Below are 14,433 nucleotides of genomic sequence, written 5' to 3'. Positions count from 1 at the left end.
AATTTATACATTTATACAATGAAACCCATAGAAAAATGTTTGTGTTGCTTAGCAACCCTCATTTTGTGGTTTAGTGGAGGCACTATTTGTTTTGTTTGAGACAAAACAAATGATTCATTTCTACTTTTCCTGCTGTCAACCTCTATATGATGGATCCGGCATGAAGCCAAGTCACAGCCTCATATTCATCTTGTGTGATGTTGCCTTGTATGGTTGTATTTGGTGTCTTTACCTGTACGGCGCTGGCATCTCACTTACTCTGCTGTCTTTTAAAACCTCGATGAAACCACACACAGACGAGACCCACATGCAGCCAAAAGACACAAGCAAATAAAAAGTAATAGAAACCATTCGACGTAAAGCTGTAACCTGCCTGATCTAAACATTTTCTCTCTACGCGACATTGGTTAGTTGTTGAAGAAGTCGTCTTAATTGTCCACCCTACTTGTGATCCAACTGTGTTCTGTCTGGCCTCATGGATAAAACACTGAAGCTTTCAGCCAGAGGAGGGAGACATTGCTTCTTTTTTGAGTCCTTCAAGTGAAGCTCCACTAAATCATAGCAAATTATGAAAGACAGTTTTTGATGTTCATTATTAAATCTCTAAAGGCTGTTTTACTGACAGCTGCGTTGAGGACCTGCTCAGTGTATAAAATGCTCACTCCCACAGAGGTTAATGGGGTCGTTGGGTCTGCAGGAGTCCACATCTTGAAATCATTCAGACTGATAGACAGCAAAGAGCAGTGTCAAATATCTATCCCAGAAAAGGAAGAAAAAAAAAAAAAAAAGGTAGCACTGCAATGTGGCCAGTCATGATTGCAAGCAGGGGTCAGTTGATATCAAGAGAAGCACGCTTCAAACACTTCAAACACTCGTCCAAATCAGTGACAGCTGCCCGTTCTCTGCAGCGGCGGACGATAAACGGCACCTTCAAACAATGAGCCCATTCAAGAAGCTCAACCCAAGAGGGAGACGATTCATTCATACAGGCTGGAGCCAAACACACACTCCATGCTTCAAGTGTGGGGGGAGGAGGGAATCGGCGATAGCTTTTATCATCAGGGATTTCAAAGTCCTCCACAAACCCCCGCGTCACCACCACCACCCTCTTTAACTGCACCATTACTGGCCCTGCGGTGAGCGACTGGCTCAGCGAGCGGCTCAGCGCGGTGCAGCAATCGCATCCAGCTGCTGGGAATGGGGTCTGACACGAGAAGTCCTGACACACACACACACACACACACACACACACACACACACACACACACACACACACACACACACACACACACACACACACACACACACACTCGGTGCATGACACAGAAAAATAAAGGCAGTTGCTCCACAAATGTGAAGCCTGGCCGTTCTTAGATGTTTTATTGCTGAGCACTTCTTTGTGATGTCTTCTCCAGAGAGGGGCTGCAGAAATTAACTTCATTTCTTGTGTTGTCGTGGTTTGTGCTCATAGATTGCATTTCCTGCCTACACATGAGTGGTCTTTGCTTTCTTCTTACATTCCAAATTCGTGCCTTTAAGGTGCTTTTCTGTGTCTAAATTCTCCGTAAGTGTGATTCAGAGAGTGTTTGGTGATGTTCTCTCTTTGTTTGCCCTGTGATGAACAGGTAATTTAGGATTTACCCTGCAGCAAATGAAAGTTTTGGCTTTATATGCACATGCAACTTACAATACTCATTTGTGTATGCTTCAGTTAATAGAGTCCTTGTCGCTTACTCAGAATGTTTCAGGTTTTATCCCCCATCGCCCCCTGTCTGTATGTCCCTGAGGAACCCCCAAATTCCTCCTATTGGATGGATTTAGTGTCCTGTCATCAATGAAGTGTGAGCGAATATTACAAGCAATGCAAATCACCTTGGTGGCTGATGAAACTGGAATATTCCCTCCAGTTAAAACCCTTCGATAACGGTGTAAGTTAGCAGTCAGTCCAGTTCCATTCAGCCAAAAATAGAAGCTTAATCGCAGAAAAAATTATGAACAAGTGCTGAAAATTCTGGAAATTTCATGGATACACTTCAAATGAATTATGTATATCTTTCTGTAAAGTTTGGTGTTCCAGCACTGTGAAATCCGAAGGCAGACAAAGTCGTAGCAATGATGGATTGAGGAGTGCACAGAGAGAAAATGCTCCAAGACACATACAGTTAAGGTTTTATTCAATTAATATGTACTGAAATATACAAAACACTGACACCTGCCAATCCAGCGGCAACAGAGACGGAAAAAAAAAAACAACAGGACAACAGGAACAAACTCCCAAAAAACACACAAAGAGAGCAGACTACAAGTGTGTAGTCCTATAAACTCCCACATGAACCAAACAAACCGAGTTTATACAGAGGGGATGCTGAAATGACCTGGACCAGCTGTTTTCCAAAGTGTGGGGTCGGGCTGCTCTCTGAGGGGCTGGGGGGGGGGGGGGGGGGGATGCCTTATCCCAGCATGATGTTTTTGACTCCTCTTAATTCTTGAGAGAAAGAAATCAACAGGCTTTCAAATTGAAAGCATCTGCCGAGCACAAGAAGAGTTATTCTTTTTAATATAATTCGATCCGAACAACATCTCATAATGAGAAACACATCTGGAAGTCCGGCATTCACTCAAAAATGAGTCCGTGGCGTGAGACAAAGCACGCGGCGTGTGAGGATTGCGTTTGGAGCCTCCCACACTTTGAAAACCCCCTGATACAGACAACACAAAACAACCGACACCAGCATCTTTGTTCTAGTTTTGGCCACCGACGGCGACGCTTCACACACCTGCAGAGCATCAGCAACACCCAGAGCTGTCGAAGAGTCACATTCACTGCCAGACGCTCGGGGGGGAAAAGGACGCAGAGACGCAATGTAAGAGCGCGCCGCATGTTTTAATCTCAGGTCCAACAGGAGGGTCGGCGCCGTTATTGCATTTCGACAAAAGTTCATCGCCTTCAAATGAAATTCACACTGAGAAAAACAGTTTGGAAACACTGAAATGAGCATAATGTCTCATCATCTCTTGGTCTCTTATTGGGAGCAGATAATTCCCACACATGACCTTTGACCTGTGGTAATAAAAATACCTGCTAAGACGTCAAATCTCGGATGACTTTTTCACTGAATTCCACCGATTTCACTGCTTTGTTTTCTGTAGCAGTGAATAGTGTTTCTATTCAATCGCTATGATCAATAGTAATATAGTGCAAAAACCTACAATACTAAATACATTAAAGTAAAAAAAAAACAGACATACAAATGCATGTGATGGTTCCAGTTTCATACCAAAGGACAGCCTCACAAACTGTTCGGAGATGACAGCAAACGCGTGTGTGTTTGAGTCTCGGACCAGTAATCCCTTGTGAAAAGTGCCCTTTAATCCTGGTGCGAGCATTTCTTTTTTTCCATGATCAATAACACAGCTAGCATAAACTCAGGCTTGTAGGGAATTGCGTGTAAATTAGCTGTATTACGTTCAACCTTTGGTCTTCGATTGTTCTCAAAACCGAGCGAGTCCGTGGAATGTTTTCTATAGTACAAAGAAGAGAGGGCCCGTCTCTCTCCTCACAGTTTTCCTCCTGTGATCCGCCACTCCACCTGCTGGCTGTTTGTAGCGCTGCATGGCGCTACCGAATCGGGGTTTTCCCCCCCTTCTGAAGCTTCCAGAGAGCGACTCTCCTGCTTCCCTCTGTTCCCACCGCAGACAGTTCTGGAGGGAAAACCTGCCGCTCCCAAAGCCTTTGTGCGCAAAGTCCCCAGTGACAGTTCCTGTCCCTCATATTTAAGACGCAGCATCGACTCCCCCCCTCTGCCACTAGGGGTCCTCTTCCATGTCGTCCAGGTTGGGAGCCATGATGAAGTGCTTGGGGTAAACCAGACTGTGCTCGTCCGCGTACTCCTCCCAGCGCGCGTCGTCGCTCTCGTGGGTGATGTAGCGCTCGCCTCGCCGCGTCTCGAACTCCCGCAGGTCCAGCCACGTCTGGTAGTCCTGAGGACAGAAACCAGGACGTTCAGGTTCTGCCCGGAGGGAAAATCTGCAGCTCTCACAAATGTTTTTCCCTATCGCAAAGGAAATCCCAACTTCTTCTTTTAACATCACAGTTACCTGATCTGAAATGAGCCGTCCCAGTTTGAGACTAACAGTAGGAACACAAGAAAAAGAAAGAAAAGGATAACAGTATGCAGTTCAGGCTGAAACTGGAGACTCACTGCTCTTGCTATATCTGCCTCTATTCCTCTCTATTATCTGCAGAAATCACCCACACCTGCTCTGCATCTGTTCGGCAGTGGAAAATATTTACCAGAGGAAGAGTGTACTACAGTTTCCCCTCAGCGCTCCAAAAGCAGGCATTCCAGGTCAATCGGTGACTCTAATATGTGTGAATTCCAGTGTGTGTAACCTGCCTTCACCCACTGTGAGCTCAGACTGACTCAGAACCCTGCACCAACGAATATCAGCCTCCAAACGTTTTCGGTCTATTTGCCACTTTACACTCTTCAACTCAGATAACCTGGTGAAGTACAGCTCCAATATGCTCTTATTATCAGCTGTGACAATTACAGTAGACGAAGGACTTCTGAAGCCACACAGTTCAGCAGTATTTTCAAGCTCCATGTGATCCTGTCTGTACGGCAGTCATTCAAAACGCAAGAACAAAAATCGTTTAAAGCTCAAAAAGCTCCTCAAATGAGCCAGTATACATAAATATGAGAGTAAAAAAAGAGATTTGTATCAAACCAATGAAAGAACTGAGGAAGTGAAAGCAAATTAAAATGTAAAACTGATGTTAACCAAGTTGAATGAATTGATTTGGACAAAGCAATTTCAGATTTTCATTCTTTAATGGAGCAGATCATAAAGTCACATAATTTCGCTTTGAACCCTGGTCATATATTCCTCTTTAAATTACAGACTGTCAAGCCAAATATAATTTCCTCTTCAAATATAATTTCAGTCAATTGCCCTGGATCATAACCTCCTGCTGTAAAAACATGTAATTAATGACTTCTAGCCAGTATAAGCTCATGTTTCTCATAATCTCAAGTCATGGCATTTATTGGATTGAACTGATACATGATTGACATTTTCTAAAAACTAGATTTAAAGAGGCTAATGGGTTGAGGGAGTGTGTTACCTGTAACCAGGGGTGGCTGAGACACTTGTCCACGCTGTACCTCTTCCTCATCTTGACTTGAAGGAGATTGTTGATCAGATCTGTGGCTGTGAGGAAAACAACAGAAGACGAGTAAGTGGCCGGTATGCTAAATATTCGCATTAACACAAGTTTTGGCTGCGTATTATCGTGAACACTATGTGGGAGAAGGGGAAATGCTGCTTGGACAGTTGGTGATTCATCTCAAAGAAACCTCAGTGTAAAGTTCAGACGAGCCAGACGTGTAGGTGGGGGTGTCAGCTCTGCAGCGGCGTGTCTAAATGTCAGTTTGACAGTAAACTACCGGAGCAAACAGGTCACCTCCGGCCCAGATTATATGAAGCTGCGGGGACTTTCATGCCGGACTCTGCCTCCCTACCCTCGGTGGAGATGTCCTTCCAGGGCGTGGGCGGGTACATGAAAGCGGCGTTCTGGATCTGGTCGTTGATGTCCTCGTCCTCGTTGAAAGGAAAGGTGCCGCTCAGGCTGACGTACACGATGACCCCCACCGACCACATGTCCAGGGAGCGGTTGTAGCCTTTGCTGCGCAGCACCTCGGGGGCCAGGTAGGCCGGCGTGCCCACCACCGACCGCCGGAACGACTTCTCGCCGATGATGCGCGCGAAGCCGAAGTCACACAGCTTCACCTGGAGAAGTGGGATCAAAATCGGTGAACGTGTTCACACTAACAACAGAAAAACATAGACGTCAGTGCTTACCTGAGGAAACGGCTCTGCGGAGGCCAGTAGTACATTCTCAGGCTTCAAGTCACAGTGAACAATATTTTTGAAGTGCAGATGTCTCAAGGCCACGAGGATCTGTTGCAAACACACACAGATTCAGCTAAAATAATCCAGATGACAGCAGTGTAAACTCTAAAGCTATCGAGCGTGCTTTATAAACACTGCGCTGTTTGTATAATCTCTGGTTCTGCCGTATGTAAATATAGTGGCAGTATAAGCACACTGATGCCCGTAAATACTCCCATCTTGACCAGTGCCTTCACATAAGGACACATGATCTCATCTCATCATCTGTATTCACGAGGCCTGGCGCACGCCGCGCATGTCTGCCGATGGCGCGCTCCCAAAAACCACAGCGCGCCTGGCTCCCCTACCCTGACCCTGGCTTCGACAGAAGTCCCCCCGGCCACATCAGAGCCCGGCCGGCCGCAGCTAATGGGGCTGTTGTTAATGGCCCCGCTCCCGTTCGGGAGTCCGGGATCCGTGGAGGGGCCCCGGAGCCCCGTCGCTTTCTCTAATCAGGCCGCAAAGCCGCCGGCGCGCTGCAGGCTGTAATCCACGGCCGAGGAGGAGGCCGCCACGCCGCGCACGCCAAATCCCGTAAACATCCCTCCCCTCAGTCCGCTTTGGTCGGCTCACCACAAGAGTAAACAGGCCCCAGAGCCGGGGCTGAGGCTCATCGCTCCACAGACGACAAGACAGACGGACAGAGGGGAGAAAGCTGCTTTAGAAAAGGAATGAGACGAAAACACCCCAGCAGGAGCTGAAGGAAATCTCACCGGCTTGCAAATGGCAGTTTATATATCATAATATTATTTATTTTGAGGTTGAACGGACAGTTTCAGTTTCAATTATTTTTGAAATATGAAACAGTTTTGGTTTTAAATCTTTTCAAAATGCTGCATTTCTGCAATAAATCATAAAACAATGTCGCCTCACAGTGAGAACGTTCTGGATTTGATTCTTTTTTTAGTCATAATTTTCATGTTCTTCATGTGCCAGTTTTCATCCACTGTGTTGGAGGCTCTCTGATGACCCTTTCTGTGAATGTGAGTGTGATCAGTACGCTCTTTGTGATGGCTGCTAACCTGTCCTTGGTGCACCTTTGGTTTTAGTACTCTTAAATTAGATAAAGCAGACATGGAAGCCTAAAACTTACAGTTACTGGGTTAGTTATAGGCCAGATCGCGTCAGTAAGAAAATGCAATGTCTGCCCTGCATGTTTGTGCTTCTGCACCTTTTATGTGGTGCAGCTAAAGGCTAAAATAAATTTTTTTAAACAGGTTTTCTTGGATCCCACGAGTCGAAAGTCTGCTTGTTCAATTGAATGTGTGTAGTTTTCTGTCCTAAAACCAACCGGAAATGAATGGTTGCAAGTCTGGCTGAAAAAGAAGACTTTTTCATTTCCACTGTGGCCTTTGCTTTCTCATTTTGGCTTTTTCTCTATAGACTTTACAAGAACGTAAAGTGCCGTGAGATGGCTGTGTTGTAAATGGCGCTGTATCAATAAAACCAAACCGGATGAAATTTAAAGCTTGAGGGAAGAATGAGGTAATGCAAGAAGGTTAAACAGCCATTGTGAAGCAAGCACGCACACACACACACACACACACACACACACACACACACACACACACACACACACACACACACACACCTGCGTGACCAAAAACTTGGTGATTCGCTCGGGCAGTTTGCTCTTCTCGCTCGACAGGATCATCTCCAGCATGTCGCCGTGAAGCTTCTCCATGACGACAAACACCCGCTCGGGCGTCTCGAACATGCACTCCAGGTTAACGATGCCCGGATGGTGCAGATTCTGCAGAAAGACACACGAAGCATGAGACACACATCGCTCCTAAAACGTATTTTTTCGACTGGACAGTGCCATCACCTGTAATATGGCCACCTCGTTCCTGAGCTGGCTCTCTTGCTTGGTGGGAAATCTCATCTTGTCGATAACCTTGATGGCCACGTCTCTGCTACTTTTTCTATGTTTGCCTAAAATGCACATTCAAATAGCGGCGTTACATATCGTTCAGTTCACCCTGGAGCTGCAGTATACAATAAAGGAGACATACCTCCGTACACGATGCCAAACTGGCCGGATCCCAGCACTTCATCAGAGAAGATTTGGTACACCGAGGCAATATCCTGCGCACAGTCAGTGAATTACAGTGTTTTACTCTTTTCTTGTGGAAACATTCAAGTTAATTTTCCATGCTGCAACAGGCAATCAAGCGACAGTTACATCATCTCTGGTTTGGCGGCACAAGTGTTGCTCTCCCAAAATGTTTTCTGGTGTTGCCAAATGTTTAACTTTCACTCGTTGCAGAAGTGGAACTAAGTCAGAGAGACCGAAAAGAAACAGTCTGCAGCTTCCCCATTTCCACTGGATGCTGGAGTAAAAGAAACAGTAGGATGTGATTTCTGATCTCACCGCAGCAGCGACTTTAATGGAACATAAATGCATGAATTTGCAGGCTGTGCTGGGAAATTGTGCAAGAGCGTCGCGGAGAAGAAAGAAGAAGTCTCATTTACCACATTCTCCTGGATCTGGCAGTTGGATACAGATATGCTGATGGACAGCTCTTCTGCAAGAGAAAGCACGCACGATGTTTCCTACTTTCAACAATAGAAGAAGAAGAAAAAAAAAAAGAAACCCTGCTGCTTCACGACCCACAAAAGCAACCAGTGAATCCTTAAGTAATCCAAGTCAGGGGTGCATTGCTCACATACTAGTACTTCTGTTTTTTTTCCGCGACCTTCTTCGGACTTATCGCAGCTGCATGCAATAAGTCACAGCTTCACATAATGAAGCATTTTATTACACAATGAATTGGCTATAAAATTGATCTGGAAAGCTATGTGTGACCGAACAGTGCAAGTATGCCACGCATTTCAAAACTGAGAATCCAGACAGCAGCAAGGGGGGGGTGGGGCAATCCTGCAGACTGGCCAATGGGAAGGCAGCGAGAGGTACAAGCCAGCAGGAAAAGTAATGCTGGAAATCAGTCAGCTCCTGTCCCAGAGAAATCTTTCAATACAGGCCTGTGTGCATCCATCACAGTATGGTCCACTTCAGTTACAGACATTTCTATTTAAGGCTTCATTAAATAACTAATTATTCCAGATAAGTTAAAAAAAAAGAGTAATTTTGAATGAGAAGTAGTTTCAGAAGTGATGTAAGTTCTCCAGCGTTGTGCAATGCTAACATAACGTGTAATGAGACGCTCATGTGAAACCCATGTGATTGATTTGTAACCCCGGACAATAACATCTCTGTCCCGACCAATGAGAGCCCAGCTCAGTTTCTGTGCAGTCATGTAACTCTTCTCTCCAGAAGGTGACTTCACCGCCTCACTTCCTCCAGCCTACAGACACTAATTCAGGGCTTTCCCCTGCAGTTTAAGACATTTTGCAAGTCATCAAAGGCTTTTGTCTCCTTCACGCTAATGTCACGAAAAGAAAGCTCTCCTTTGTATTTGTCTAACCGCAGACTTTCAACACAGCTAATCAAAGTCAGCATCACTTCGTCATGGCGCTTGTAGGCACAAAGTCAACTTCTTCTCAAGGCAAGAGAGAAATATTTGAAGAAGGGAACGACAAAACTGTGAGATTGTTTGGTTTTTTTTCAAGCATAGGAGTTGAGATAAGCTCCACGTACTGTGATCTTTGCCCTGGCCGACAGCGCTGGCCACGCTGGGCTGCGGGGTGACGGGCATCAGCGCCTGGCGGATGGCCTTCTCCCAGCCCTGGGCCACCTCCATGCCCACCCCGGAGGCGGCCAGTGCCGGGCTGTGGTAGTGGCTGCCGTTGTGCTCCCCCACGTAGTAGACCATGGTGGCCGTGATGATCTCGAAGCAGTGAGGGTTGCTGCCCTGGGCCAGACTGCTGTAGTCTCTGGACTGCTCCACCTGGAGGATCTCCGACAGGGGGATTTCCTGCAGGACCGGAGACAGACGGCTAATTAGAAAAACAGGCTGAAGGAGAGAGAAATGCTATATCATGTGTTTCCCTGGTAGGTTTGGTCTACTTTTCTCAATATGGATACTGACACTCCTCTCAGTGACATTAAAAATGGCCAAAACACAGGAGCACATGCTGAAAATACATTAATAAAGGCAGACCTATAAATTATTACTCCAAAATCACACAAAAAATCTTCAAAGTACACATTATGTAGCTTCATTTGTTCAAGCATCAAGCATCATAATAATAGTCCTCCCAACCAGAACCTGCCCAGTTGCATCCAAACGATAAAACATCAACAGGTAACAATCCAAAATAACCCAGGTGACACTCACAGCAGTCCCAGCTCTGACTCTGCCCTCGCCTCTTCTCTCTCTTCTGAGCTCAGACAGAGAGGACAGCGGCAGCGCACTTTAAAAGTCCCCCCTTCCCCTTTCAAACTCTCAAATCAAAGACAGGAGGGAGGGTCGGAGCTGAAAAAAACACGCTGGATTTCCAGCCAATGGGGGCCGGCGGAGGCGCGCGCCGTCCCCTCCGCGTGGCTCACCACAGAGTATCGGATGAAGTGCTTGTGGTTAGCGGGGCCCGGTCACGTGAGCGGGGCCCTGCGGTGGCCCGAGCGCTCTGGTTCCCTGATTACAAGGCAGGGCCGGGCCGAGCTGGAGGGCCCCTCCTGAACACGAGCCGCCGGCGCTACCGCCAGCCACGGAGACGAAAGATGAGGCAACTACTGTTCCACAACAGTGCGGCGTGTGAGTGTGTGTGTGTGTGTGTGTGACGGGGCGCACTGAGTCTGGCAGAGACAGAGAGAAGCCCCCTCACCCCATGAAAGGTTCTTCAGAGAAAGCCACAAGTACAGGGGTCTCGTCTTCAAACGAGCAGCCGTTATGGCTTCCAAATGGTGAAAATGGCTGCCATGCCTGGCGAGCGGGCCGCCACGAGACCGCCACTAATCAGATCGGAGGTAGAAAGAAAGAGGGGCGAGGGGAGGACAGTGGCCACACACTGATGCGCAGCAGGCTTCAGACAAATGAAAGGCAAATGCCCAAGACTTCCCGGATACCCCCTCTTTAGAGAGACCCCCAGAAGGAAGCGCAGTCGTTCTACTCACATTAAAGTCATTTGCAGATAAAAATGCTCTGATTTGAAGGAACGAGGCGGGGGACAAAGAGCAAACGCCGCAGCATAAAACGAAGGGATTTACAGCAAGCTTTCAATTAGTCCCCTGAAGGTTTTAAGCATTGCTGAGTGCCAAGTTGATAATAAAGAACCACATAAAGCTGCCAGTAAACACACCCCGAGGACTCGCTCCCCGCTGAGGTTTCCTCTCAAAGACTTTAGTGGCAGGGGACGCAGGGTGTGACAGAGTAATTGGAAGAAAAACAGAGTTGGAATTAAGCTTTTCTGGCTTGATACCCAACTAATCTGAATGGAAACAGTCACAAAGCAGAGATGTGGGATGTTCATACGGCTGTGTATGGAACCACCTGTTTCACCAGAGTGAAGCAGCGCACCTCCAACCGCCGCTCAGGGAGGTGTCAAATTCTCCAAACACACAAAGCGACATGAACAATAAAATCATTACATCTCCCTCTCATTGCCCTCTCTCCACACACACACACACATGCACGCACACACACACAACCACTAATACACATGTGGAAGTCTTTACCTTACAGGCTGCAGTTCCCTCCCTCAGGCCTGGGCATGTAATTACTCCACTGCTGAGCCCCTGCGGCGGTGTAATGACTGGCTACGGCGCTGCCGCCGAGCGGGAAGTGTCACACATTTGAAATGATGCCACCGAGCTCAAAGCTTGGCCCGAGAGCGATGCGTGATGGAGCGGCATATTCCCTGCAGTGCCACATCAGTCACTCATCACCAGCGAAGAAGAGAGTTCGTCGGGCTGCTGCCTCGCTCTGTCCTGCTCGTTTAGACGTTTAGCATCGGCCAAAGCTTTAATCTGAATGGAGCCGCAGCCCTGCCACTTCATCCATTCATCCACTACGCTGCTCAACTTAGGGTCATCGGGTGCTAAGTTCAATCCCAGATGACATCGGGTGAAGGCAGGGTGCACGATCAACAGGTCACCACTTCTCCACAGTGCAAACATCGAGAGACAGACAAGCAAAGACAGACCACTATGACTAACTACTACTTCACTGAGTGGCACGCAGCTTGGTTACTATTTCCCTAAACTTCTGTTTACCGAAGGAGTGCCATAATAATCCACGTTCGGCTTCATTACAAAAACCAACAACAACATCCACACAGTGGCCCAACATGCACACTTTTTTTTCTGCATTTCTGCTTTTTTTTTTCTTCTAAATATTTCCAAAACTGAAACACGGTTTCTTTTGAAACATTGTGTAAATGGGGCCTAAGAAAATACAAATAGTAAAGGAATACAAATACTTAGGCATCATGATTGACTGTAATCTCACTTTTAAAAATCATGTCTCCAAGATCTGTAGAAATGTAAGGTCTGCTTTGGCAAATTTTCGTCATCTTAGAAATCACATGACTACCAAAGCTGCAAAATTGTACACGTTTTCTCTTATTTTATCCCATATAAACTACTTCTTATCCACTTGGTTTACTGCTAACAGCACTACCTTAACACCGGTCATGTCTCTATATAAACAAGCTCTCAAAGTCTTGGATAAAAAAACTGAGAGCATACCATCACTGCACTATATTACAAAAATACAGACCGTTAAGCTGGGAAAATCTCGTTATTTTTAAAAACTGTTGCCTAATGTTCCGGATATGTCAGCGCTCTGCACCGCCTCCGCTTTGTGACTTAATACATTTTCGATCCCCAACGACTGGAACTAGAGGAGCAGTCAGAGGTGACAGTAAAATTCCTCTCCTAAGGAGTTCATTTGGACAGTCTGTGTTCTCTTACAAGACAGCTCAAGAGTGGAATGAGATCCCACAAAGCATCAGAGAATCCAGCTCATACATCTCCTTCAAAAACAAACTTAAGAGTTGGCTAATCGATAGTCAAAGATGTGAACATTGAATTCTACATCCGCTGGGGCCTGAACTGGTCTTCCTTTTCTCTGATCCTGAGCGTTAAACATGACTGTAACCGAATGAATACGATATATGTTTTGTAGCAATTTTGTGTATTAATGAGTAAATTATTTATATATATTTTTAGCGAGTATGAGATTGGGTCACATAGTATGTACGTATATAGCTGTTTATTTCATGTATATTTGTATTTTTATTGTTGATCTGTATTCTGCACTTTGCATTTGTATAGTATGTATCATTTTTATCTCTTCCCTACCAGGCACTGGCCTTTTAGCTCTGGCAGGGGGGACAGACGATGTAAACTAGCCTTTTGGCTAACTCGGGTGCATTTACATTTATTTTTTATGTAAAATGTTTATTAATGCGCAGTGTCCCTCCGAAACAAATAAAGGAAAATGAAATGAAAAGTAACACCAAAATTCAGCATAAATGTTCACTTTACTGTAAAACGTGCTAGCAGCATCTTTGTCCAACTAACCGATGAAGCTTCAGCCAAGCTTCAAGTAAAACCGACATCAATCTGACGTTTTTAAGGCTCTTTTACTTGTTTTTAAGTTAAAGTCCTGAGGAATCCTCAGGGGGTTCCTCCGCACTGGGGCCTGCTGGTGGCGCTGTCCGTAGGTCCCCTCGGTCCCGTAGGTCCTGGTTTGGGGGACCCCCCACTTCGGTGTGGGGGGGTCCCCCTGTCTGTCGGAGTCGGGGGGAGTCTGGGTGCCGGTGCCCCTGGCGGTCATGGCTAGAACTCACCAAAATAAAGTTTATACTCTAAAAATAACTACCTGTTTGGTTTTGGTTTTTTGCATCAAAATTCTCCGTAGACCCACTTTTTATTTATTTATTGTGAGGAATTTTTAGTTTCTTCTAAAACCCCCTCCAAATGCCCCGCTTGTTGGATCAGTGACAACGCTGAAGCTAAAGCGGGCGCTGCCGGTGACGAAAGCCTTTCACTTCGCGCAGGGAAGCGACCGGGCCGCAGGGTGAAAACCACAGGGGAAATTTCAGCGCGCCAAAACTGACCTCAGGACAGTTTACAGTTGCAATATGACAACCCTGAAGCTGACTCAGGCACGGCCGCTGGTTAGACCTTATTTACATGCCTTTCATTAAATGTGACAGACAAATATCCACACAGGAACACGAAAGCAGGTCACTCCTAAGCAGCCTCAGAAACGCCACTTCTGAATGAGAAGACAGCAGGACAGAGTTTCTGTTTCTAGTGGAAGAGAGAACTGAGGGTTTGAAACTTACTTTGTAGAATTTGGCTCCGGTGTCGTTCTGGAACAGACTCAGACTCTTGCTGTCCAGCCTCCAGTAATGTCTCTTCCGCTGTTAATAAAAAAAAAAAAGGGAACATAGGAACATAGTCAAATGAGAATACCGAAACGGCAAAACATACGCCACCTGCAAACACTGCAAAAGTGCAAGACACGACCCCCCAGAGGAAGATACCTTTTTGTGCTGAATTCATGACAAGTTTCCCCCAGCATACAGGGGGAGCGCAGTCATTTCAGACTGGGCTCCACTGTTGGC

General features: G+C 46.3%; 1 protein-coding gene across 2 annotated transcripts in view; it reads right to left on the bottom strand.

The window, feature by feature from the left end:
- Positions 1-2,157: 2,157 nt before the first annotated feature.
- Positions 2,158-14,433, bottom strand: part of prkd3 (protein kinase D3) — a 40,534-nt gene continuing 28,258 nt past the window's right edge. Inside the window, exons 10-19 of one of the 2 annotated variants that reach the window (XM_030116132.1) lie at positions 14,152-14,229; positions 9,557-9,833; positions 8,431-8,483; positions 7,971-8,043; positions 7,784-7,890; positions 7,547-7,708; positions 5,866-5,964; positions 5,526-5,793; positions 5,129-5,214; positions 2,158-3,981 (exon numbers count right to left, since the gene is read on the bottom strand). In XM_030116132.1, coding sequence (XP_029971992.1) covers positions 3,808-3,981; positions 5,129-5,214; positions 5,526-5,793; positions 5,866-5,964; positions 7,547-7,708; positions 7,784-7,890; positions 7,971-8,043; positions 8,431-8,483; positions 9,557-9,833; positions 14,152-14,229 — 1,377 coding nt within the window. In that variant the 3' untranslated portion in view covers positions 2,158-3,807. The remainder of the gene's footprint in view (positions 3,982-5,128; positions 5,215-5,525; positions 5,794-5,865; positions 5,965-7,546; positions 7,709-7,783; positions 7,891-7,970; positions 8,044-8,430; positions 8,484-9,556; positions 9,834-14,151; positions 14,230-14,433) is intronic. The other variant, XM_030116133.1, reaches the window with a different exon arrangement.

Source organism: Salarias fasciatus, chromosome 19 (genome assembly GCF_902148845.1).
Source record: "Salarias fasciatus chromosome 19, fSalaFa1.1, whole genome shotgun sequence".
Taxonomy (NCBI): Eukaryota; Metazoa; Chordata; class Actinopteri; order Blenniiformes; family Blenniidae; genus Salarias; species Salarias fasciatus.
This window is presented reverse-complemented; position numbering and strand designations above follow the sequence as displayed.